The sequence below is a fragment of the Antedon mediterranea genome, chromosome 5 (genome assembly GCF_964355755.1).
Source record: "Antedon mediterranea chromosome 5, ecAntMedi1.1, whole genome shotgun sequence".
NCBI classification, from domain to species: Eukaryota; Metazoa; Echinodermata; class Crinoidea; order Comatulida; family Antedonidae; genus Antedon; species Antedon mediterranea.
This window is the reverse complement of record NC_092674.1, coordinates 4,309,315-4,331,502: the sequence shown is the minus strand read 5'-3', so window position 1 is coordinate 4,331,502 and position 22,188 is coordinate 4,309,315. Positions and strand designations below refer to the sequence as shown.

The window sequence follows — 22,188 nt, the reverse complement described above, 5'->3', positions numbered from 1 at the left end:
AAGCCCAAGCGAAACAGAAACATTATTATGATAAGAAAACATTGCCTCGAAAATTTAAGGTTGGTCAGAAAGTATTAATTCTCCTCCCAGATGACACATCGAAAGTTAAATCTAAATGGCAAGGTCCCTATCCTATCTCTAAAGTTTTCAGTGATGTTAATTATGAAATACTAGTTGGTAACAAACACAAAACATACCACATTAATTTACTACGGTTATATAATGAACGTCCACAGAAACAAAACAATGATTATATGTACAGTACAGTAGTTAAGAGTGCCTTTTTTCAGTAATTTTGTAAAATCAATTTCATCTTGTATGGATAATTACTCCATGGGATAATCTTAAAGCCCATTCCCTACGTTTTTTAGATCTAATTTAAGATCACAAACTATATTTAATGTAAAAATAATACTATATGGTCCTATTGCGATAACTTTTTTCGTCTTTAAACGGTTAAAAATGTGAAAAATAAATCGATTTTAATAATTATAGCGGCCCGCTATAAATCCCAAAATGCATTGCGCGCGGATTGATATTGTTGTTTTTCACCTGTAATTCGCCCACTTTTCGATCGATCGTGAAGCCAAAACAAATGGAAGACTCCTAACTTTTCAGCGAAAATACTGGGTTTTCCCCAATTTGTATCAACGGAGCAAAAATAGAAAGACAATTAATGCAGCAACTATACAACGTCAGACTAGGTATATAGCTAGCGTACGATGTTCGTACGTTACCGATGTTTACCAGCTAGGCCTACAAAACTAAGCCTAGCTAGGCTAGGCCTGAGACCGTCCACGAGAGGTCGATCACCGCGAGCTACTTACTTAGGTAGTGCATTGTTTCTCACTTTTTATCATAATTTACCATAAAACGTACATTTAAGACAAGGAATGACATGGTTTAATGTTTTTAAAGTGATATATATGTATTATTTTCCAAAAAACGTCCAAAATTGCAGGGAAGGGGTCTTTAAATATAATACGCTTATTTACTTATCAGATTGGATTTAGTTAAATGTAGTATTAAGTTTACTGCCACTGTCATGATGATGTGTATGTTGAATTGTGTTTTATTGGTTCTCCCCTCCTGCCCATTGGGTACAAGAAGCTTTTCACAACTATGTTCCCTGAATGAAGTTAATTATAATGGATCACAAGAACTTTTAACACTTACATGAGAATTACTTATTGATAAACTATTTCACTTTATTCCTCGGATTGATGAGAAACTTGAATCCAGAAATGTACACTTTTTAAAGATTTTCTTCAAGATATAGTGGACAGTCAACTGCAGTTATGTCGTTCTCAAATTCTCAGTTATGAACTGAATTTTGGGAAGCAGGTCAACTTGTTTCTAGGCAACAGCTGATTGATGTATCCATCAGGAGTAAATACGGAGTTACTAAATTTATGACCTGCTGACTATCATTTTCAACTGAACATGTTTGTTGAGCTATATAGTATTATGTACACTTTATATTATTATTATTACTTTTAATTTGGGAATTTTGACCAATTTTACTTTTACTTTTGTATGTTTTGCCACGTTTGCCGATTTATTGATTTGTGACGATTTGCGTTACTTTTCAGTTTTGTTTAGATTTAAGATGTTCGTAGTTAAGTTTTTTTTCCTCCATACATTTTTGGCTCAGTGACTCGTTGGTTTCGAAGACACGGCTTCGAGTTGACGAGCGGGGGAATGTAACATGGTGGGACCAAACCCTATTAGTCACACAGGCTATTCACCCCTTACTCTCCCCGATGTCTACTTAACTTGGAACACTACATTCCTGAGGTGGGTCTTCCAAGGAAAGTCAATCAGGATGTGGTACCATTTAATTAGTCATCCTTCCTGTCCCCTTAATATAAATATATGTTTTGTAGTTAAGTTAGTTAGTTCGGGTATTGATTCTTGAGACTATAACATCAGTCAGAATCACTACGTTTCACATTGTTTTATAATATTACTTTTTGATTGAATAAATATTATATTTTGTACATTGAATAATTGTGTGCCATCGTTATTGTCTTGGCCCTCGACACGACTACCGTTACAACTTGATACTATACAGTACAATAGAAATCGTCAAACAACAATCCACTTCTTACATAATATACAGTGTCACATTTTATATACAGTATATATATATATTATTTGTAAACAGTATAAAATCACCTAAACAGTAATATCTGTGCAGTATGTTAAATAAATGGCTATTTAAAAAAAGGCATGTAGAAGCTTAGGAGTACAATGGCCAATTGGTTCATTGGGTGTCGTAAACAAGCAGCCTTGCTACGATGTACATTTATTACAGCAGTGATTGAAGCTCTGTCTACACTATCAAACTTTATGTGACAACAAAATGTGATATGCCCATATATGGACATGATGATGTCATATCACTAACATATTTAAGCATATCACTACCATATTTCAGCATATCACTACCATATTTAAGCATATCACTACTTTATTTGAACACATTACGCATGATAGCGGTTTGGAATCGTAACTATTGTTCTGAACATCAGATGATAACCTACCAGTGTGTTTATGTTGGCTTCCTTAAGCAATAGATAAATTGCCTCGTCCTTCGTAATGGACCTATATGACCGGTATCTATGATGAACTTTTACAAAGCTAGATGAACACTGGTCATTGCAGTTTAAATGCATACTACTGTACTATTACAGACATTCTGAACAGTACAAGCTGAGTCTCTTTATAGTCCAGTAACATTCTTCTATCGTTTGCTTGATCCAAACCCAGAAAACCCCATCATAGCTGCCATTTCGGGATCCATCTCATCCCCATCATCATCGTCCGCCTTCCTTTTCCTATCTTTCCTTTTCAGCTTTCTGTAAGCTTTTTGTTTCTCTTCCTAAAAATGAAAAAAAAAAATAAATAAAAATAAATATTGATTGTCCCCCTTTTTAAAAATGTTATTCTACGAACGTGATTAATTTTCATTTTTAATTCAGATAAATACTACAACAATCTAGACTGGTTAGGCCTAAACTAGAAAAGCTCCGAGGTATGTGGTATCAAACTGATCACCCGGGTAGCCTAGCCTACTGTCCTTTGTAAATCACACACATCAGCCTAGCCTTTTGCGATAATGATCAATATTGAAATATCTTGCCGATTTCTTACAAAATAAATCGTCCTTACCTCTTCACGTAGTTCTACCATCCTAGCTTCAAAATCATAATCTTTTTTCTTTTCTTCTTGCTTCTTTTTGTTCATTTCAAATCTTTTCTTTACTTGGTCTAAACTTGATCTTTCGACTCGCATGGACATGCCAAGATTTCTTTGATCTTTAAATTAATTACAAAAAATTAATAATCCCAAACACAATTAATACACTACAGTGATTCCTATTACTACTATAAATCCAGTCTGTAATAATATTTAAAAGTATCGTTGCAAAGTGTGCCTATTTCTACTGCTACTGTACATTCTATCATAATAACCAGGGGGAACCAGAGGTTAGCATTTGAGGCACACCCACCTCCTTTTTGGCAGCTAAAATAAAATTATGACCTACAGTACTAATATTTCATATCTATTTTTGACAGATAATAAATATTACATGTTAGTGCTGGATTCGCCCCTGATAAGTGCACAATCATGGTGGGCTTAACGCATGTTATAATTCTATTGTTTTTTCAGAAAAAAAAGGTGACTTACGTTTTTTTCCATTAATATGATCCAAGAAATTGATTGAATCTTTGACAACACAGTCACATACATTGCAGTAGTATCCGCCCATCTGTGATGAGGGCGTGGTCTTTGTGATAACTTGTGATTTTCCCAAGCGTGACTCCAAGTCAACTTTATACTCTCGTTGACGGAGTAATTCTCTTTTAACTGGAGGTTCATTGTATCGCTTCTCTGGAAGAAAAACAAAATTATTTTAAGATTTGAAGGCAGAACAGAAAGACTAGTTATAAGCAATTATTCCATATTATTATTGAGATGTACAGTAGGCCCAATGCACTTGTCAATTGTATGACCCACTATACGACCCCCGGGAGAGGTGCGTCATTTACAAATAATTACTGACGCAGGGGTGCGTCAAAAAACCTAGATGGTACGTCACATCAATGAACAAGGTGCGTCAATGTCCGTCACTTTACCACCCACCATATCATAAACAACATGGTCACAGTGAGTCAAAATGGGTGCGTCATGGTCACCTAAAGGTAAGTCACCTTTTTGACGCACGGGTGCGTCATGGTATTCAAAAGTATGACGCACATCAGACAAATGACGCACCTCTCCCGGGGGTCGTATAGTGGGTCATACAATTGACAAGTGCATTATTCTATATTATTATTGAGATGTACAGTAGGCCTAATAGGCTATGTACCTCTTTTTTCTTTTTCCTCCAATTCTTGGTCAAGTCGTGCTTGAGCTATTTTCTCATATTCATCTCTGTCCCATTTCCTACGATGGTCCTCAACTTGCTACGGAATTCAATGTAAAATACAGTAGAGTTAATGAAAATAGGAAAATACATTTTAATTAAAAAGTAATTTAGGCCTATCATCATCATATAATCAATAAAATAAAATATAATTTAATAATAAAATATAATATACTTTGGTCATATACCCTAGCTAGGCCTATTTTATAAAAGTATAATAATAATAATATAGGCTTATTAAATAGGCCTGCCTGCCTAGGCCTAGTACTAGTAGGCTTCGTATCTTTAATAATTAATATAACATAATTTTAATATGTAATCTAGGGTCTAAGTAGTTACTATAGAATAGGTACGATAAATACTACTTATTATTAAACAATCTAGGCTGGTTAGGCCTAGTCTAGAAAAAGCTGTGAGGTATGTGGTATCAAACTGATCTCCCACGCCGCGGGTAGCCTTCTTCGTAAATCACACACAGACTCAGAGCTAGCCTAGGCCTAGCTAGGGCCTAGCCTTTCGCGATTTTAGCACGAACAATTTGTATAATATAATCTGCATGCATGATAATTTATACATACCCCAAGTTTATCCGACATTTTCACTGTCAATAATACTACCTAGTACCTAGATAAATAACAATAAAGTCGTGAAATTGTGTTTATAAAAAGGCTTGTAATTGTAAAAATACTTCGGCTTTTGAGAACCTGCGGTGCGGTGTTGCTGCTGCCTATATTATGATATTATAATTTTAGCGTCAACTATTTCGCTATAGCGTTACCTGTTTGGATTACCGTCACCTAAATAAAATGTACTGTTTTTAGGCAGTTTAGAAATTTAATTATTATATCGAAGGTTCTCTAACATTTATATATAATTTACTATCTTTATATTAATATAATAATGTATATATATTTTTTAATATAACAATGACTATACAGAAAGTGAAACAATTTTTTTTAAATAAATTTTAATTTCAAACTGTCCAAAATATTTTACAGTTTATTTTTTAGTAAGTTGTCTATTATTTTTTCATTAAAATATACCACAATATAAGGACCATTCTCGACAGGAATGCACAAATTAATGAGGAAATATTAAGTAATTGTGGTAAGTACAACTTTATATTCCTAACTAAATATGACCTGTTGTAACCTGTTAATACTTTACACTACACTATATGGATTTAACATTTGAATATCAATATATATATATATATATATATTAATACCAGGCCTATTTTGCTGTATAAACAGTTCTATCCCAAAATTGCAGCCCTGAAGAACTGAATTTTAATGTGGGTCTAAATTTGATTTTTTTTTTAAATTGACTGCTCCTTATGTCAATAAATATCCTACATGAAGAGAGGGGACTCATTATAACAAGAGAGGAACCAAACAGGGAAACACTAACATTATTATTACTAGTCTATCAAAATGGATACCAAAATACAAATTCATAATTTCATTTTAGCTGTCAAAAATCTGGGAGTGGGCACCCCAAGCCTGACCTCCTCCATTGATCCTCCGATACCTCTTTCTCCTATCTGCACATTTCAGGTAATGGTAATGAAGCCATGAAGATTACTGGTGTTGCATGACCCCACTTTTTTTTTTGCTCCTACCACCGATGACACTGTCACACAGTATCACATAAACCTATGACACTGTCACACAGTATCACATAAACCTATGACACTGTCACACAGTATCACATAAACCCAACAAATCACACACACAGTAATAAACTGATTGAGGTATTATAAACATTGTGTATGTACAGTATTTGTTTACCAAAGTTAATTTGTACACATAATTCAGCCATATAAATATAACATTGTTAATGTTAATAAACAGTTTACTGTACTACAGTACTTTACAAGAAACAAACAAAAGCACACAAAGAAAATCATTGCCGTATTTATCTCTTTGATTTTTGTTTGTGTTTTACAGTCTTTTTCTTCTTTTGTTTCTTTGCTGGTATTGAGGAATCACTGTCGGAGCTGCTGCTGCTACTGCTGACACTGCTCTCAGAGTCACTAGAGGATGAACTGGATGAATCACTCAATGATGACGAACTACTTGAGGAATCACTTTCAGAAGATGAACTGGATTCACTGCTAGAAGATTCACTACTACTACTAACAGATCTGTCAAGAGATAAATTTAGTTTAATAATTAGTATGATTTTAAAAGTTTACAGTAATCTTGAGTAAGACTATTCGTTTTTCCGAAAGCTAACAATACTTACCCATTTTTGTCTTCCTGTTTCTTCTGTTCTCTGAAATTCAATTACAAAACATGTTTTTTTAATGTTCTCCCTGCCTAATGTAAACAAATTTCTACAAATATTAATATAATAATAATATTAAATAATAATATAATAAACTTTTATAAAGTGCTATTAAAATGATTGAAAAGGTAAAATTTTAGAAATAAATAATTATAAAACATACTTTTCTGTGGCTTCTTGGTTTTTTGCTGCAATTTTCTTAATCTTTTTTTGTAAGTGTTGAGACCGTGATTCTCGTTGTACATACTTTCTTTTCCCGGTGCACTCGTACGTCCAGTGACCCATTTCAAGGCATTTTTGACAGCGAACGTTCTCTTTGTTTTGACTAAAAAAAATAAAGAATTGGTTTTATTATTATTCTTGTCTTAATTTCAAATTCATATTTAATAAATTAACAATAATCCCAATCAATTATTATTAATATTATATTATTTTATGGTCTCATGGTCTTGCAAAATTTGAAACTGTTACACAATATGTTAATATTATTAGGAAACTACTAGAAACAGGTTGGATTGGGTCACTCTGGCCTCTATCAACTGAGATAAGGCCAGGCCACTCTTCAGTCTCTAGCTAGTACACGGGCCGGGAGGCCTACTCACTACTGCTGCTGGGCTGCCTAGTAGTACTGTAGTACTAGTACCGGTAGTAGGTATTATGATCCTGGAGTCGAAACTGTGGGAGACTACAGTGGGGATTAGGCCTAGGCCTAGCACTACTTCTTACTTTATAGTCTAGGCTATATTATGATTTGCTAGATATTATTTTGTGTAATTGAATACCTTGATTTATTTGCAAGCATTGCAAAATTTAAAGAAGACATCTCAAACAATTAATACGAAAACATTCGTTTTAAGAAAAGAGGAAAAGTGTGCTCATTCCACACAAACACAACAAGAAAACAAATCAACTTAAAAAATGAGGGCGCAATCTTCCGAACGCGTTGTTGCGAAACGGGACGCAAACTGCGAGAGGATCGACGACGAAGCAGTAGTAGGAGAGAATTGGATAATGTGAGTTTTGTAAACAAAACAAAAGAGACAATACGGGCGAAGAGAAGAAAGGAGTTATATAGTGGTCGGCCTAGCTAGTGAATTAATCCTACAGAAAATAAATGCAAGTTGTATAATGACTTTTACATGTAAATTAAATATTGATTTTCATGAAACTTCACGTTGCAAGTGGCATAAAAATAGTTTTAACTGTGTTAGGCCCTGCTTCGGTTCGTTTAGCCATTCAGTGTCACTGTCGTCGCGGAATATATAGTATACAGTCGCTAGGTCATTTAATTCCAGAGTCGTTTCGTTCCTGAAGATGGGACACGAAGATAAACACCTATACCAGGCAAATGTGCCCACTATTATTACAGTAGACAGTAGACTAGATAAATACATTTAAAATAATTTATATATAAAATAAAAGAATTGAAACAAATTATTTTTATCTAGTTATGAATGATCTATGAAGCTGTCTGTGTGCAGGATGACTTTAAGTACAGACTTGTTGAGGCTACAAATGAAATGGGTGGTGTCTGTTGCAGTCGCCCTACCTCTACTCTCTATTTTTATTTGTATGTTCCTGTCATTTATTTATCATTTTGACAGTGTCCTGTGGACTCACTGTAATGTAAGTTAACCCAAGTCAATCTAACAACAGGATGCTGAGCTCCGGAGATCAAAGGGTTTATCTGTGGCTGCGACATGATCAGTTCCACGCCCCTTAATAATACTAATAGACACTGCAGAGAATATATAAAGTAGTACAGTACTGTTGGTATTTGTCGCAGCCAGACATAAGATCTAAGGACTGTTACGAGTTCCTATCTTGGCAAGGTTCTGTTGTAGATTGCATTGGTTGGCCCAATAGCATTGGTTAGCCCAATAGCAAGCCTATAACTAACAGTTAACACATCGATGTACATTTAAATTATTTAAAAAAACATACACACAATATAAGAATATAACATCCAGTATTAGAATAATCAACGGTAATATGTACAGATTTTTAAGTCTTACTTTTTAATTAGTATACAAAATATTAAATCAGTAGTATCTATCCATATATGTTGTTGTACCGGTGAGAATACCAAAATACTTAATACTTCATTTTTTTGGTTTGCTAAAATCGTATCACACATATTTTTTTAAAGGTTCCAAATTTCTTGCCTTCAATCAGTACAGTGATAGGCAACTACAAACCACAAAAGTATATATGGCGGATGGGCGTGGCACTGCATATAACGCCACGCCTTTTGTTTGCTACAGTATATTATAACTATTATGGTGATATGAAGCATGTTGTTGAGACAAAACGCAAGGGGTTCGTTTTGTGTAATCGTGTCGGATATGTATCGCACATTTGTGAAATCTTCTGCCTACTTGGACTAACATGTGTATCGTCCACTGAAGATTTTGGTAATTATTAGTAATTTTGTTAGATTTTATATATTTATAATTATTTAAAACTATAATAAAATAATTTAATCTAAAGCTCTGTCTACACTATCAAACTAGTTTGACAAAAAACAAGTCCATATACATGGCTGCAGTCGCGTGCTCAAATTAGTGTTTACCGACCAACCGACCGACATAGTGATCTGTAGAGTTTGCACGCGATTAAAAACTGATGTGCCCAGTATGGTTATATGGTCAAATATGGTAGTGATATGACATCATCATGTCCATATATGGCACATCACTTTTTTTTCTTTCATAAAGTTTGATAATGTAGACAAGGCTTCATACACAAGACAAATATAAACTAAATCTCTTAAGATTGGTATAGACTTTTGTTACCCAGAATCTAGTTATCGAAAGACAATTGATATTTTAAAATGTTTTAATTAATTTCAGGAATTCATCGTAACTGCTTTACGGGATTTGGTATTTGTTCCTTCCTCAACATGTTTCTCTCCTGTGTGCTAAGCCACTGGCCCCGTATTTCAAAGTCTCAAATGGTTCGTATCAAAGACAGAAATAATCCTGACATGCCATAAAACATTTGAAATACATCAAACTCATGGGCCGACTCCCAAACCATCGCGTATTGAGAAGTTAGGGCATACCCGGTTGGGTTGCCGTCAAGTTGAGCCGGCGGTGATTGCTATGAAACGCCCACTACGACATTTTGTGTATTGTGTTATAAATTCACAACGAACGTATATCGACAACATATTTCATTAAATTATTTAACTATAAAGCTATATTTGATCGTTTGCTACAATCTTGATAGAACTGCAGAATTCTCCAAATACACAATATAATTTGAGTAAAATTGTAATTTAATTTCCGTTTAAGTTACCGGGAAAACGTATATACGGTTAAAAAGATAAACAAAACCAATAAGTCTACAATAACAAAGTACTACGTAAGTGTGGTAGTCTTTTATCGTAATCGCCATATTAGATCATCGGGAGAACTTTAAACATGTTTGATTTTCTCCCGTACGACGCTGTCTGAGTTGGCCTCAATTCATTTTTCTTACACAGGAGTGCTGCAGTGCGAAGAAGAAACTTTACATATTTTTAGCAAACGTCACATCATTTGCTTTAGTAATGTATTTGTACTGGCGACATAATGCATACTGTGAACCCTATGGTAAGTTGGCTTGGTTGCCGTCTATAGTTTATCGACAGAATACATGAAACCTAAGCATTACAGCAAATCCTAGTGTGTACGACACTGTACTGCGTGAAATCAAATCTGCGATGTTTGCAGCACTGCTGATTACGTAATACAGCACTTTGCGTCAAAACGTCGCTGCGTTACGTTGCGTCGCTAGTGGGAACCACACATAAGCGTGGTTCCCACTAGCGACGCAACGCAAGTGAATTGACCAATCACAAGTGATGGCTTATTCCCTTGTGATTGCTAACTGTCTATAACTTCGCTTTTCATTGGTTAAAACGCTTGCGTTGCGTTTACGTCCTTGCGTTACGTTCTAGTGGGAACCAAGCTTTAACTAAAGACGAAATGATAATATACATTAAAAGATAACAATCAGAAATAAATCACGATTTGTTTAAAACTAATTTGTTTCTCTCTTTTGCAGTTTACAGCTTCTTCGCCATGTTCGAGTATGCAGTAATTATGACGAACATGGCCTTCCATAGTATAGCAATCGATGACTTTGGAAAGAAGTATATAATGTTGTTGGAGGATGGACGATAAGTTTAATTAAAAATAGCAAATTTACTCGCGTATTGGTTTGAAAAGAATGGTTAAACAAAAGTAACATTTTTTAGAGGTATATATTTAAATAGAAAACATTTTTATACTAAAACAATTGTTTTGTATTTTGTTTCCATTAAATTCTACGATGACTTACTTATAAATAAATTTACACAGACGGCTCGACGGAAAGAGTTTAGCGAATTGTAGCTCAATTCTTACATCACCTTATGGATATGACTAATGAATGTTTATTTTGTGACGTTTCACGAGGGATCCCCAAATTATGTACGAAAAGAAATATCGCAGGCGGTTTTACTCGTACGGATAAACTCATATTAGTATACGTAAAATCAACCTACTGTTTAATCATGGGAAGGGCGCCTATGGAGAAACATTACACTTGAAACACCGGTTCTCTTCACCAAAGATAGGCCGGTTATCTGTACTATACCGATTGTATCCTTGGGGCAAGATGCGACTTAAAGCCGTTGGTCCCGTGTAATTGGTACACTATTCAGAAAAGCGATGGGATCGTCTCCCGGTGTGCTGATCTGGTAGGTGCTGGCTGTCCGTGGAGGGCCTAAACCGAATCAGTTTCAAGTTAAGCTTCAGGATCAGAATAAATATATAGTTACTGCCTGAATAAACAATCATGGTCCAAGTTTACCATCCAAAGAAATAGAACAACATATCTAATTAAGAAAACAAAAGCAGAGTTTGAGCTAAAACTAGCTAGAGATGTCAAAATCAATCCAAAAAACTTTTGGAAGTATGTTAAAGGGAAAACAAAAAATAAATCTGGAATTCCAACTCTAACTGATAATAATGGCAAAAGTGTAACAGAAGATACTGATAAAGCTAATCTACTAAACGATTCTTTTGCATCTGTTTTCACAATTGAAAATACTGAAGATATACCTATATTAATTCCACGAGTAGATGATATTGTACTAAACATAGTACATTTTTCTAAGGAAGGTATCGAGGAATACCTCAATAAGTTAGATATTTGTAAGTCTCCTGGTCCAGACAAAATAAACTCTCGTGTCTTAAAGGAAACAAGTTTACAATTGGCTGATCTATTCACTAAATTGATGAAGCAAGGATCTATCCCTCTATCTTGGGGCCTCGCAGACGTTATACCTATATTAAAAAAAGGAAATAAGTCTACACCTTTGAATTATAGACCAGTGAGCCCGACTAGTATGTAAAACTATGGAAACATTCATTAGGAATAATATAATGGATTATATGGAAAGCAACAATTTGTTCACCAAAGTCAACATGGTTTTCGGCCGGGTAGGTCATGTAATACAGCACTACTAGAAGTGATAAATCAGTGGACCAAATGGTTAGATGAAGGTTCGAGTTTCGATTGCGTTTTCTTGGACTTCAAGAAAGCTTTTGATAGCGTTCCACATAAAAGATTAATCAACAAGCTGAAAGCATATGGTATAGGAGGAAACTTAGTGCAGTGGATAGAGGCGTTTCATACTAATAAATCACAGGTAGTTGTTGTAAATGGCGTTAGGTCAAACAACAAAAGAGTAACTAGTGGAATACCTCAAGGAAGTGTTCTAGGACCACTGCTCTTCAAATTGTATATCAACGACCTTCCTGATCAAATAGATTCCGAGATAACAATTTGTGCTGATGACACCAAGATCTAATGCCAAAAAGTTACAAGATGATCAAATAAAATAAAAGATAAAAGATAAAATGGCAACTACCGTTTAACTTAGAAAAATGTAGTGCCATGCATTTTGGTAGGAAGAACATTAAATTTCAATACAAGATGGGCCATGCAGAAAACAAGAAGAAACTACTACAATGGGTCTCCAAAATGACGGATCTCGGGGTCGTAATTGACGATAAATTAACTTTCGAATCCCATGTGGCTCAAGTTACTATGAAAGCAAATCAAAAGCTGGGCATCATATATAGGTCTGTTGATTATTTATTCATGGAATATTGCAGTACTGTTTGGCAGCATGTTTTTTTGAAGGAATCTGATAAGTTGGAAAAGGTTCAACAGCGTGCATGATAGCAGATTTACGTCAGTATGAATACAGTCAACGGCTTTCCAAAATGCGCCTTCCTACAGAAGATTGAGATCTGCAATGATTCAAGTATTCAAAATGTTCTACGGTTTCACTAAATGTAACAGGCTAACCACTGAATCTAGAACCAGAGGACACTAAAGTTTTCCCCATATGATAGAACATGTAATAGAATATACCGGAGGGACACAAGCATTGCTTTAGATGTCCAAGATCAAGGTAAACTTCAAGAACAATGACTAATTTAAAGATGTACGGTAGAAAGTATGCAAACTTTATTCCGTATACAGCAATAATTCACATAAATATAAATTATCTTAAATCATTAGATTATATTAAATATTTTGTCTTTAAATTATTACTAGATGGATAAATCATTATAAAGAAATAGTTTGTAAAATACAAAAATACATTAATATGGTTACAAAATATTTTCATAGTAATTCTTATATAATATACACGGTTATAAACTGTATTGCAAAATTTAAATTTTATATTTTGTGTATAGTTTTGTATATTATTTATATTTCAAAGTTATAAATACAAATAGTTGAAACGATATTGCAAGACTTGAAATATGCACGCGTGTGGTTCCAGAACCAGTGATGTCATCGTCGGTTTCATCAAGCGGGAGTTCTAGTGTAAATATGGTTTCACACTGAAATGTTGAATCACTGTATTGTTGTCTGGCGTCTGAACATTCGCAATTGAGTTCATCGGCGACGAAATGTGCGTTTTCTGGGCATCCGGCAAATTCAAATGGAATGGTTAACTCTGAAAGTATAAAGAAAGAAAGGTTAGATATGGTTCAAATTTACAGTTGCTTTAAGGACGGAGCATTATAGATGTATATTATAGCAATGTTATTCCAATACTGTGTGCATCTGTTGCGTCAGTTATGATGGCGTCAGTAAAGACCACTACTACGCGTACACTATTTCCACGCATGAGTGCATTATGCAAAAATGCTTACCCGCGGGATATTCCAAGGAATCATCAATTGAACGAGTGTCAACGTGGTGAACGTTGGCAGGAACTGTGTTCAGTATCAACGGTTTGCTATCCAAATCATCAGACGATATCTCTCTTCTTTTCCTTTCAGTCTTTGCAACTAGTCGAAAAACGGTCGTAATTACGTATTGGTCACGTTCGCTTGATAAGGCAGTGTTTACGAAATCCATCCGGTAGATGGTCGAATCCGAAGGTTCGGCACCGTTAAAAGTTAAAACTTGTTGAGTTGTGTTGTCTCCTTCAGGACTCCATGCATCCCCCATTAACGAGTCTAAATTGTAGACCGTCTCCACACCCTCTTCTTTGTAGCTGAATTCGAAGTCGTCGTGGTAGTACGCGATATATCGATTCACTACGTTTGCTGCTAAACAACCCTAACATTTGAAATGAAAATATCGTTTTGAAACCAGAACATTTGAATACTAGTAAGGATTCAATAAGAAATATTTCTTTTCTAGACAACATATTGGTGCTGCATAGTGACAATTCCACTATCCGTATGAATTTTTAAATTTTCTATTTCATTACCTCTGGCTCGTCGGCCCATGTAATACCCCTGCATACCATAAATAGTGTCAACATCAATTCGTAGCGGTCGTACAAGAAAGTCGGTGTGTACCTATGAAATTAAAAACACTGTAATTCTGTTCTTTTTATTGTTATTTTGGATTTTGTTCATTAAATGGAAGAGCATTTCATATTTCAGTCTCCAGGGAAGAGCTCTTAACTAGTTTTTTCCAATATAAAAATGTTAAGTACGTCATTTTATTTATGTTATTTTTAGTTAGTGAAATCGAGCTCCGATCCGATATCAGACGGATTACCTCACTTTATATTTGACTTTTTCCATATGATTTACACCGCGTACTGTTCCGCCATTCTGTATAAGGTTGTCATTCTGGTAACCGGTAAGACTTACAACCATAATCTGAGGCTTGTCAGTTTCCGAATCCGCAACGGTAACAACAGTCTAAAAAAAATATTAGCCGAATTAGCACCGATGTTTCCCTAATGGCCAAAACTAGGTGAAATGTACATACTATTATATGCTATTAGGGAGGTTTCGCAACCTTACGAATACGATAACGACAACGGATACGTCACGCATTCGTTTTTTGTAAGCCAGTAAAAATCTGTTTCGCATGGCAACGAAATATTGAGGGCGCCGTCCAAAATATGACTGCGTGTCAATTTGAGGAAGCGCAGGTACGTGTTGCTTGGTGCTTGGCTGCTATTTATCAAAACTGCCCTGGCATTTTAGTAAATTACTTTAGTAAATTACTTTCAATAAAGGTATAATTATATTATATTCGTAAGGTTGCGAAACCTCCCTATTAGGCCTATGCATTTTTCGTGACGAGTAAATTCAAGAAAATGACGAAAATAGATAGGTTATATAGAAAGAGCACATGATTTATTAGGTTTTTATTATGTTTATTTTGCTGCAGTATAATAATTTTGACACGATTTAAGTATAAAATATTGTTATTAATTTATAAGTCTATAAACGGGATGGCTCCCAAGTATAGATTGTCCTAATTGATTACCATCTGGCGACAATCTACTGCTTCATCAGCCTATATCAACCGACTCTTATGGCGACAGCCCACAACTGTCTATTCGCCAATAGTACTAACTTATGTTCTTTAAAAAACAATCATTAAAAACTCATCTTTTTGCCCAGGGTTTCCATTTAAAATTAGCAATTTCATTATGTATTAATCCGTCAGGTGATTGCATAATATATAAGCATTGAAAAGCGCCTACCTGAATAGTAATTTCCATACTTATGGTAAGAGCTGGTTCGTTTAAATCTACACAATTGGCTGGTACAGTAGTGGAATCCGTACAACGATGTTTCCTAAACATAAACTTGAATACTCCGGTTGCGTCGATTGGTTCGTTGTTGGCAACAACATTTTCTCTAACGTCCAACACCAACTCAAAATCCCAAAGTTGTTCGCATATACCAGTTCTAAAAGTTTTATTGTACAGAATATGTGTAATATATTTGTCAATATAATATATAAAATTGCTTTACGCATGAGTGCGTTATTAAGTTTAAGCAACGCAAGTAAATTTGACCAATCATATTACTGTCGCTTCTTGTCAATATATTGCATATAAAATTATAATATTACGCATGAGTGGTTATTAAGTTTAAGCAAAAGCAAGTAACAAACTTTGACCAATCATAAGATAACTGTCGCTTCTTTTCAATATATTACATATAAAATCATAATATTACGCATGAGTGCGTTATTAAGTTTAAGCAAAAGCAAGTAACAAACTTTGACCAATCATAAGCGATGTATTATAACTGTCGCTTCTTTTCAATATATTACATATAAAATTATAATATTACGCATGAGTGCGTTATTAAGTTTAAGTAAAAGCGAGTAACAAACATGACAAATCATAAACGATGTATTAGAACTGTCGCTTGCCTTGCTTCCTAGTGAGAACCAGGCTTTAGAATACATACAAGATTTGAATTTGATGTTTACACTTACTGGTCACATGGTATTGCGCTCATCGGTGATACAATTGCAAAATCGGTATTTAGACTGTTGTTGTTATCCATTGGCTCGTATTCAATGGTCCCAGGCTCAAAGATCAACAGTTCTCCTTCAGGTGATTCGATCGTTGTTCTGAATCGAATTTGTATATGAGCGGCGTTTGGAACTGCAACCTCGGCCTAAATAGTCACCAAATTGCATTAATGTGCTGTAGTCTCAGAGAGCAACCCAATTTTCTATGTACGTTAAGCAATTTAATTAAATTGAAAAATGGTTACACAATCGGACCGTTCCAATTTAAAGCAAGGTTAAATGGCATCATTTGGTTTATCCAAATGGGTTTTTTTCCAAATCGGATATCGATGGCATGAAATTATTGAAATAAAATACAAGTAGAAAATATACTTACAACGACATACGGAGAAATAATCACGTAATCAATTGAGAGCTCTACCAGTGGTTCTGAACTTATGATAAAATTCGTCATAGCAATTCGGTATATGCTGTAGTACAGATTTGCACTGGTGGATACGAAAGACAAGCCCTAGAAAAAAGTTTAGAAATTACGTCATAGACACCACGACGTCATATCGTGACCAAAAAAATCCCTTAAAACACATCTTTTTGAGCAATTTTTCCATTTGATCAATTTTGTAAAATCGCAAGAAAACGAATTATACAGTAGGCCTAATTAATTAATGTATCATAGGCCTTAATGTGTTAATTATTTGTTAAACTTGGTTTTTATGTTAATTAACATTTTCCTGTGTAAGCTCTCATTTCAACAATGAGTTGTATTTTGAATCTTTATACCGATTAAATAAATAAATAAGACAAACCTTAGTTCCGTCAGTATTGTCAACAGGTCGGACGTTTGTAAAGTACACAGTTGACTTGAATTCTATGAGAGTCTGCGTATCACCGTAAGACCAAATACTATTTCCAAGTCGATTTGAACAATTAAACATTAATTCAAAGTCTCCTGAAAAATCCCAATTTTAATATTTTGTATTAGTTTTTTTTTTATCAGCATATGTTCAGTCTGTAAAACGAACGACAGTTGCATGAATTATTCGCCCAAAACACACATTACTGTTGTGATTTTGAACAGAGAGATGGGAATGGGCGTGTATACAGAGGATAAAGCGTGGTTCCCACTAAGGAGGACGCAACGCAGCGACGTATTGACGCAAAGTGTTGTATCGCGTAATCATCACAAATGGGAACCGACGACGCAATGATGCAGGTTTGATTTCACGCAGGCGGGGGCAAACACAATTATTGGAAGGGCATTTGGTTGCGTGACGTTGCCGGATACCGATACTGGATTCCTAGGTTTAATACCTTGTGGAAAAATTTCATATTTTCAGGAGGATTTTATTTGGTTAACGGCTCAATATTTTAAAATATGGTCACGGAAACTAATAGTAAAATTACCTGTAAATTCATATTTATATTGTCGCCTTGTAACATTGTCATTATATACATCAGTCACGATAAATGGATCGTCTCTGGAAAACGTCATGAACAGCTTCTTTGGTGCGGTGGTTTTTAATGCAAGAGTTGTATATTGAACCGGTCTATCAAGTTGAAGAAAAAAAAATGTAATATAAAATAAATAAAATATGTGGCAAAAAGTTATTTGTCCATATATGGAAACGATGACGTCATATCACTACTATATTAGGTCCAAAATTGTTTGATAGTGTAGATAAAGCTTAAAAGCTTTCAAAAACATAACAGTTGGCTTTATTTTCCTCTTAATTTATGAAAATTAATGTATAGAATGTTTTGTTTGCTTCTGTATGTTCTAGGGTGCCACACGTCCTAACGAAAGTGCGTTTCCTGCTTTTGCGCCTCAATAGCATGAATTTTACATTCATTCGTTAGGACTATTAAATCACGTAAATAAATTCTGAAATTGGCTAGCATCTCGTACTCACTCAAGATTGTACTCGTCATCGAACAGGGCTCCATTCTCAAACACGTCCTGGATGAATGGCCCTCCTTTTATGACGTTAGAACATTCGCCACTGTTTTCGGGGAACACGTCACCGGTATCCATTTCTATAACCGTTATGTTCGGAATGATGTCGTAAGGTTCGAAATCAACCACCCATATCTCGTGGACTCCTACCGTATCCTGTTGTAAAATATTTTATCATATCATTGTTTACATTATTTAAAATGTAGTTTCCTTCCCGAGCTCCTGGTTTAAAATTGATTACATTGAAATATTAGCAAAAATGTTACTTTTTTAAAAATTAATTTACTTATTTTCAGAAAGTAGAGCTGCAGAATAAGCGCCGTGAAATGAACCTTTTAAAATGGCGCTAAAGGGCATTCTTCATAAGACGGAAGGAAATTATAAGTTTCTTTGTGTAAGAACTAACGGTTTAACATTTTAAACACAGAGCTACTTTTTATATTTTCAAATATTTTGATCTTGCCAATAAGTCAATTTTGGAAATGCTCAACGAAGAATAAAGTTAATCTTTGTATCACATGTCACACATACAGTAAGTTAGTGGGAACCAAGCTTTAAAATAGGCCTAATGCTTACCTCGGTTATAATCAATAGATCCAGTGCGTTATTGACGATATCAAAGCGGTCCACATACGCTTTGCCTACTTTACGAAACCTCTCATCGACAACAACATCTTCGATAGCCTCGCCAAAACTATCGACTTGGACGGCCAAATTAGCAAACACCAACATCACCAACCACGAAGGACACATCTTTATAGCTTAAAAGAATACAAAGGAGAAATCTTGGAGCTATCATGGTTTATGGTTTAGGATTGCAAGACGGTCGCCGATGCTGTATGCCTACCTCCCATCTCCATTCTGTCAATTTTCTCCAAAATGTTTGGACGCATCATTTATGATCGGACATACAAATTTATTTTAAACACAATATTCTTTCTGACCATCAATATGGCTTTCGAAAAGGATATGATACTTCAATGGCTCTTTTACAACTTACTATAGTATTGTGGATGCATTTGAAAAAAAACCATTTTGCTATTGGAACATTCATTGATCTTTCAAAAGCTTTTGATACTATCAATCATAACATTCTCTTATCTAAACTTTTCATTTATGAAATCCGTGGACCTGCACATGATCTATTTAAAAGTTACCAGTCAAATAGATTTCAATGTACTAAATATAGCAATGTTACCTCTCATTTTATACCAATATCATGTGGAGTCCCCCAAGGTTCACTGCTTGGCCTACTTTTATTTTCTTTATATATAAATGACATTTGTTCATCCTCTAAATTATTTTCTTTCTGCCGCTATGCTGACGATACTACCCTCCTTTATACAAATCCAAATATTTAGTCACTTTTTGCGGTTGTCAACCAGGAACTGACTAAAGTGTGTGAATATTTCCGAGCAAACAAACTTTCCGTTAACGTTAAGAAATGCTGTTCTATTTTGTTTCGAAACACTCGCAAACCTGTAAATCTTGATGATGAACAATCACAGCAGATTATTTATCAAACAGAAAGAAGAAAGTAGTTCGAATAATATCAGGTGCACCACCACTAGCTCACTCAGATCCCTTATTTTCCTCCCTAAACCTTTTAAAGTTGAAAGACCTTAACTATCATCAACAGTGTACTTTTCTCTACTCATCGATTAACTCCCTAAACCCACCTCAATTTACAAATTTATTCCAACCAAACGCATCTTTTCACAATTATAGAACTCGGAACTACAGGATATGCATATCCCTCTTCATAAAAAAACATCATTTCAATATAACATAAGATTTAGTGAACCTAAACTATGGAATAAACTACCTTCAAATATCAAAGTTGCTGTATCTAAAAAAAGCTTTTCATTTAAACTTAAGATATATCACATCCAAGTATTCATTTTTATTATATTATATTGTTATTTCTTTATTTTATTTTATTTTATATTATTTTTTTCTTTTTCCGTGTTGTTTAAATCTAATCTTTGTTTAGGCATGTCTGTCACAAGTTTTTTGCTTTTTTGAACATGCCTTCTTCAATCATATTACCTTTCTTTACACCATTTTGTAGACTGTTTTATTTTGAGGAAAATAAATGTTACTAAGAATGCTGTAATGTTCGAAGGAAAAATGAGTACAGTTCTCCAAGAATCAAAGATTCAGGGTAAATTCAAGAATATGAAGGTGGTTCACCGTAATAGCCTAGCTCTATCTAGATAAAGCATCAAATAAACCACTTTATAAACTATCGAGTTGAATTGAAATATCTATAGTGTCATGTTATTGAAAACACCTAATATAATACTGTAACATACATGTCTGAACAACACCCCTGGATGACTTGTTTTGACATATTCTTGTCTGGCTGACTGCCCTGGATGGTGTTTACCCACGTATAGTTGGGACCCAGACAGTGGCTTGTTACTAATAATAGTCTAGTATAATAATTGTTAAACACTCTCACTTTGACTCTCACTCAGGAGAGACTGCAGAGAAAGAACCAGGAGATAGACAATAAATACCAGATCACTTATGATTGTCTAATGTTATTATTAATACTAATAGTCTGCAGAGTACAATAACATCTAATCAAACAATAGCAACTCACCAGCTTCCTCTCGTAGTTAGTTATTAACGGTTCAACAAGGCGTGTCTTGCCGATTCACTCACCAGATCTTAACTAAAAATCTTAACAACGTACAAAACGCTTTATAATGCAGGTTGATATGCAAATGAGACTATGCAAACATCTGGTGATTGGTCAACTTTAACTAACAAGCCGTTGTCCATTATTCCAATGCAACGATATAGCGATAACTTTCCATATACAATTGTGTTGCTTACGGGAGGGACAGCATCGATACTTTTTAATGATAATTACTATATGTGTTTTTCTATATCTATTCATATACATGACCATCCTTATTATCTTCATTATATATTCTTTATTATTATAGTATTATCCTCACTTTATCATCGTTATAAGTATCATCCATATTATTACCATCATTATCATGAGTATTTTATCATTCTCATATTATCATCGTCATCGTAATCGTCATCGTCGTCGTAATCGTCATCGTCATCATCATCATCATCATCATCAAGATGAAGAGAAGATTTCCCGATGAAGAGAAGATTTCCCTACATTCCGTTTGCTCGTTGTAACATATGCCTAAGTAGGGCCTATCCTTTTTTATGCTATACCCGCTATTTGAAACAATTCAATTTAAATTACACTTTAAGTTCTGTACCTACAATAATTTTGGAATTGAAAGTTTAACTATTAAGTATCAAAGGGGCAGACAAACCCTTTAAGTAGGAACTTGTTCAGTTATCAGTTGACTGCCCTCCTCTCAATATTGCCATTATCTTTTTTAAGCTCTGTCTACACTATCAAACTTATAATATATATATGATAGTGATATGGCGTCATCGTTTCCATATACTGTATGTTGATAGTGTAGACAAAGCTATACGTCTTCTTCTCGTTCTATCCTCCTCATCCTCCTCCTCCCCTCCTCATCATCGTCATCCTTTTCACGAATTGTTCATAACAAAAGTTGATGGATTGACATACTTTTTTTTAATTTCTGTTATTGCTCGAAATCATAAAACGACAATATTGAATGTGAAGATCAAAAACATTATAATCGCGGATCAGAAGACGCCGAGTGATTTGATATAATTAAACGGAGATTGGTATGCTATTAATAGA

At 34.6% G+C, this 22,188-nt stretch overlaps 4 protein-coding genes across 8 annotated transcripts; 1 reads left to right on the top strand and 3 right to left on the bottom strand.

Moving 5' to 3' along the window:
- Nucleotides 1–1,669: 1,669 nt before the first annotated feature.
- On the bottom strand, nucleotides 1,670–5,234 carry LOC140049160 (zinc finger matrin-type protein 2-like). Its single transcript, XM_072093981.1, has 5 exons — nucleotides 5,011–5,234; nucleotides 4,376–4,472; nucleotides 3,694–3,897; nucleotides 3,175–3,320; nucleotides 1,670–2,884 (listed from the first exon to the last, which is right to left on the bottom strand). The coding sequence occupies exons 1-5, from the start codon at nucleotides 5,026–5,028 to the stop codon at nucleotides 2,747–2,749; spliced, it is 603 nt and encodes a 200-aa protein (XP_071950082.1). The 5' UTR covers nucleotides 5,029–5,234; the 3' UTR covers nucleotides 1,670–2,746.
- A 163-nt stretch (nucleotides 5,235–5,397) lies between these two features.
- Nucleotides 5,398–7,640, bottom strand: LOC140049162 (uncharacterized). Of its 2 annotated transcripts, XR_011845200.1 has the most exons (5): nucleotides 7,504–7,640; nucleotides 6,885–7,046; nucleotides 6,680–6,709; nucleotides 6,150–6,578; nucleotides 5,398–6,087 (listed from the first exon to the last, which is right to left on the bottom strand). XR_011845200.1 is itself a non-coding variant. In XM_072093982.1 (4 exons), exons 1-4 carry the CDS (start codon nucleotides 7,542–7,544, stop codon nucleotides 6,350–6,352), a joined length of 462 nt encoding a protein of 153 aa, XP_071950083.1. In that variant the 5' UTR covers nucleotides 7,545–7,640; the 3' UTR covers nucleotides 5,398–6,349. The 2 variants fall into 2 exon arrangements, 1 of the variants encoding a protein (XP_071950083.1); XM_072093982.1 differs by having other exon boundaries at nucleotides 5,398–6,578.
- A 76-nt stretch (nucleotides 7,641–7,716) lies between these two features.
- On the top strand, nucleotides 7,717–10,980 carry LOC140048999 (post-GPI attachment to proteins factor 2-like). 4 transcript variants are annotated; one of them, XM_072093810.1, is made up of 6 exons: nucleotides 7,717–7,837; nucleotides 8,170–8,291; nucleotides 8,871–9,135; nucleotides 9,574–9,677; nucleotides 10,209–10,317; nucleotides 10,772–10,980. In XM_072093810.1, exons 3-6 carry the CDS (start codon nucleotides 8,940–8,942, stop codon nucleotides 10,888–10,890), a joined length of 528 nt encoding a protein of 175 aa, XP_071949911.1. In that variant the 5' UTR covers nucleotides 7,717–7,837; nucleotides 8,170–8,291; nucleotides 8,871–8,939; the 3' UTR covers nucleotides 10,891–10,980. The 4 variants fall into 4 exon arrangements, with proteins under 4 accessions (XP_071949911.1, XP_071949908.1, XP_071949910.1 ...); XM_072093807.1 differs by having other exon boundaries at nucleotides 8,170–8,347; XM_072093809.1 differs by having other exon boundaries at nucleotides 8,170–8,708.
- A 2,437-nt stretch (nucleotides 10,981–13,417) lies between these two features.
- On the bottom strand, nucleotides 13,418–21,140 carry LOC140049239 (uncharacterized). The gene is made up of 12 exons (XM_072094083.1): nucleotides 21,079–21,140; nucleotides 19,047–19,231; nucleotides 18,427–18,626; nucleotides 17,921–18,063; nucleotides 17,323–17,465; nucleotides 16,893–17,027; nucleotides 16,478–16,662; nucleotides 15,732–15,939; nucleotides 14,789–14,934; nucleotides 14,493–14,583; nucleotides 13,927–14,338; nucleotides 13,418–13,727 (listed from the first exon to the last, which is right to left on the bottom strand). Exons 2-12 carry the CDS (start codon nucleotides 19,221–19,223, stop codon nucleotides 13,471–13,473), a joined length of 2,097 nt encoding a protein of 698 aa, XP_071950184.1. The 5' UTR covers nucleotides 19,224–19,231; nucleotides 21,079–21,140; the 3' UTR covers nucleotides 13,418–13,470.
- Nucleotides 21,141–22,188: the final 1,048 nt, after the last annotated feature.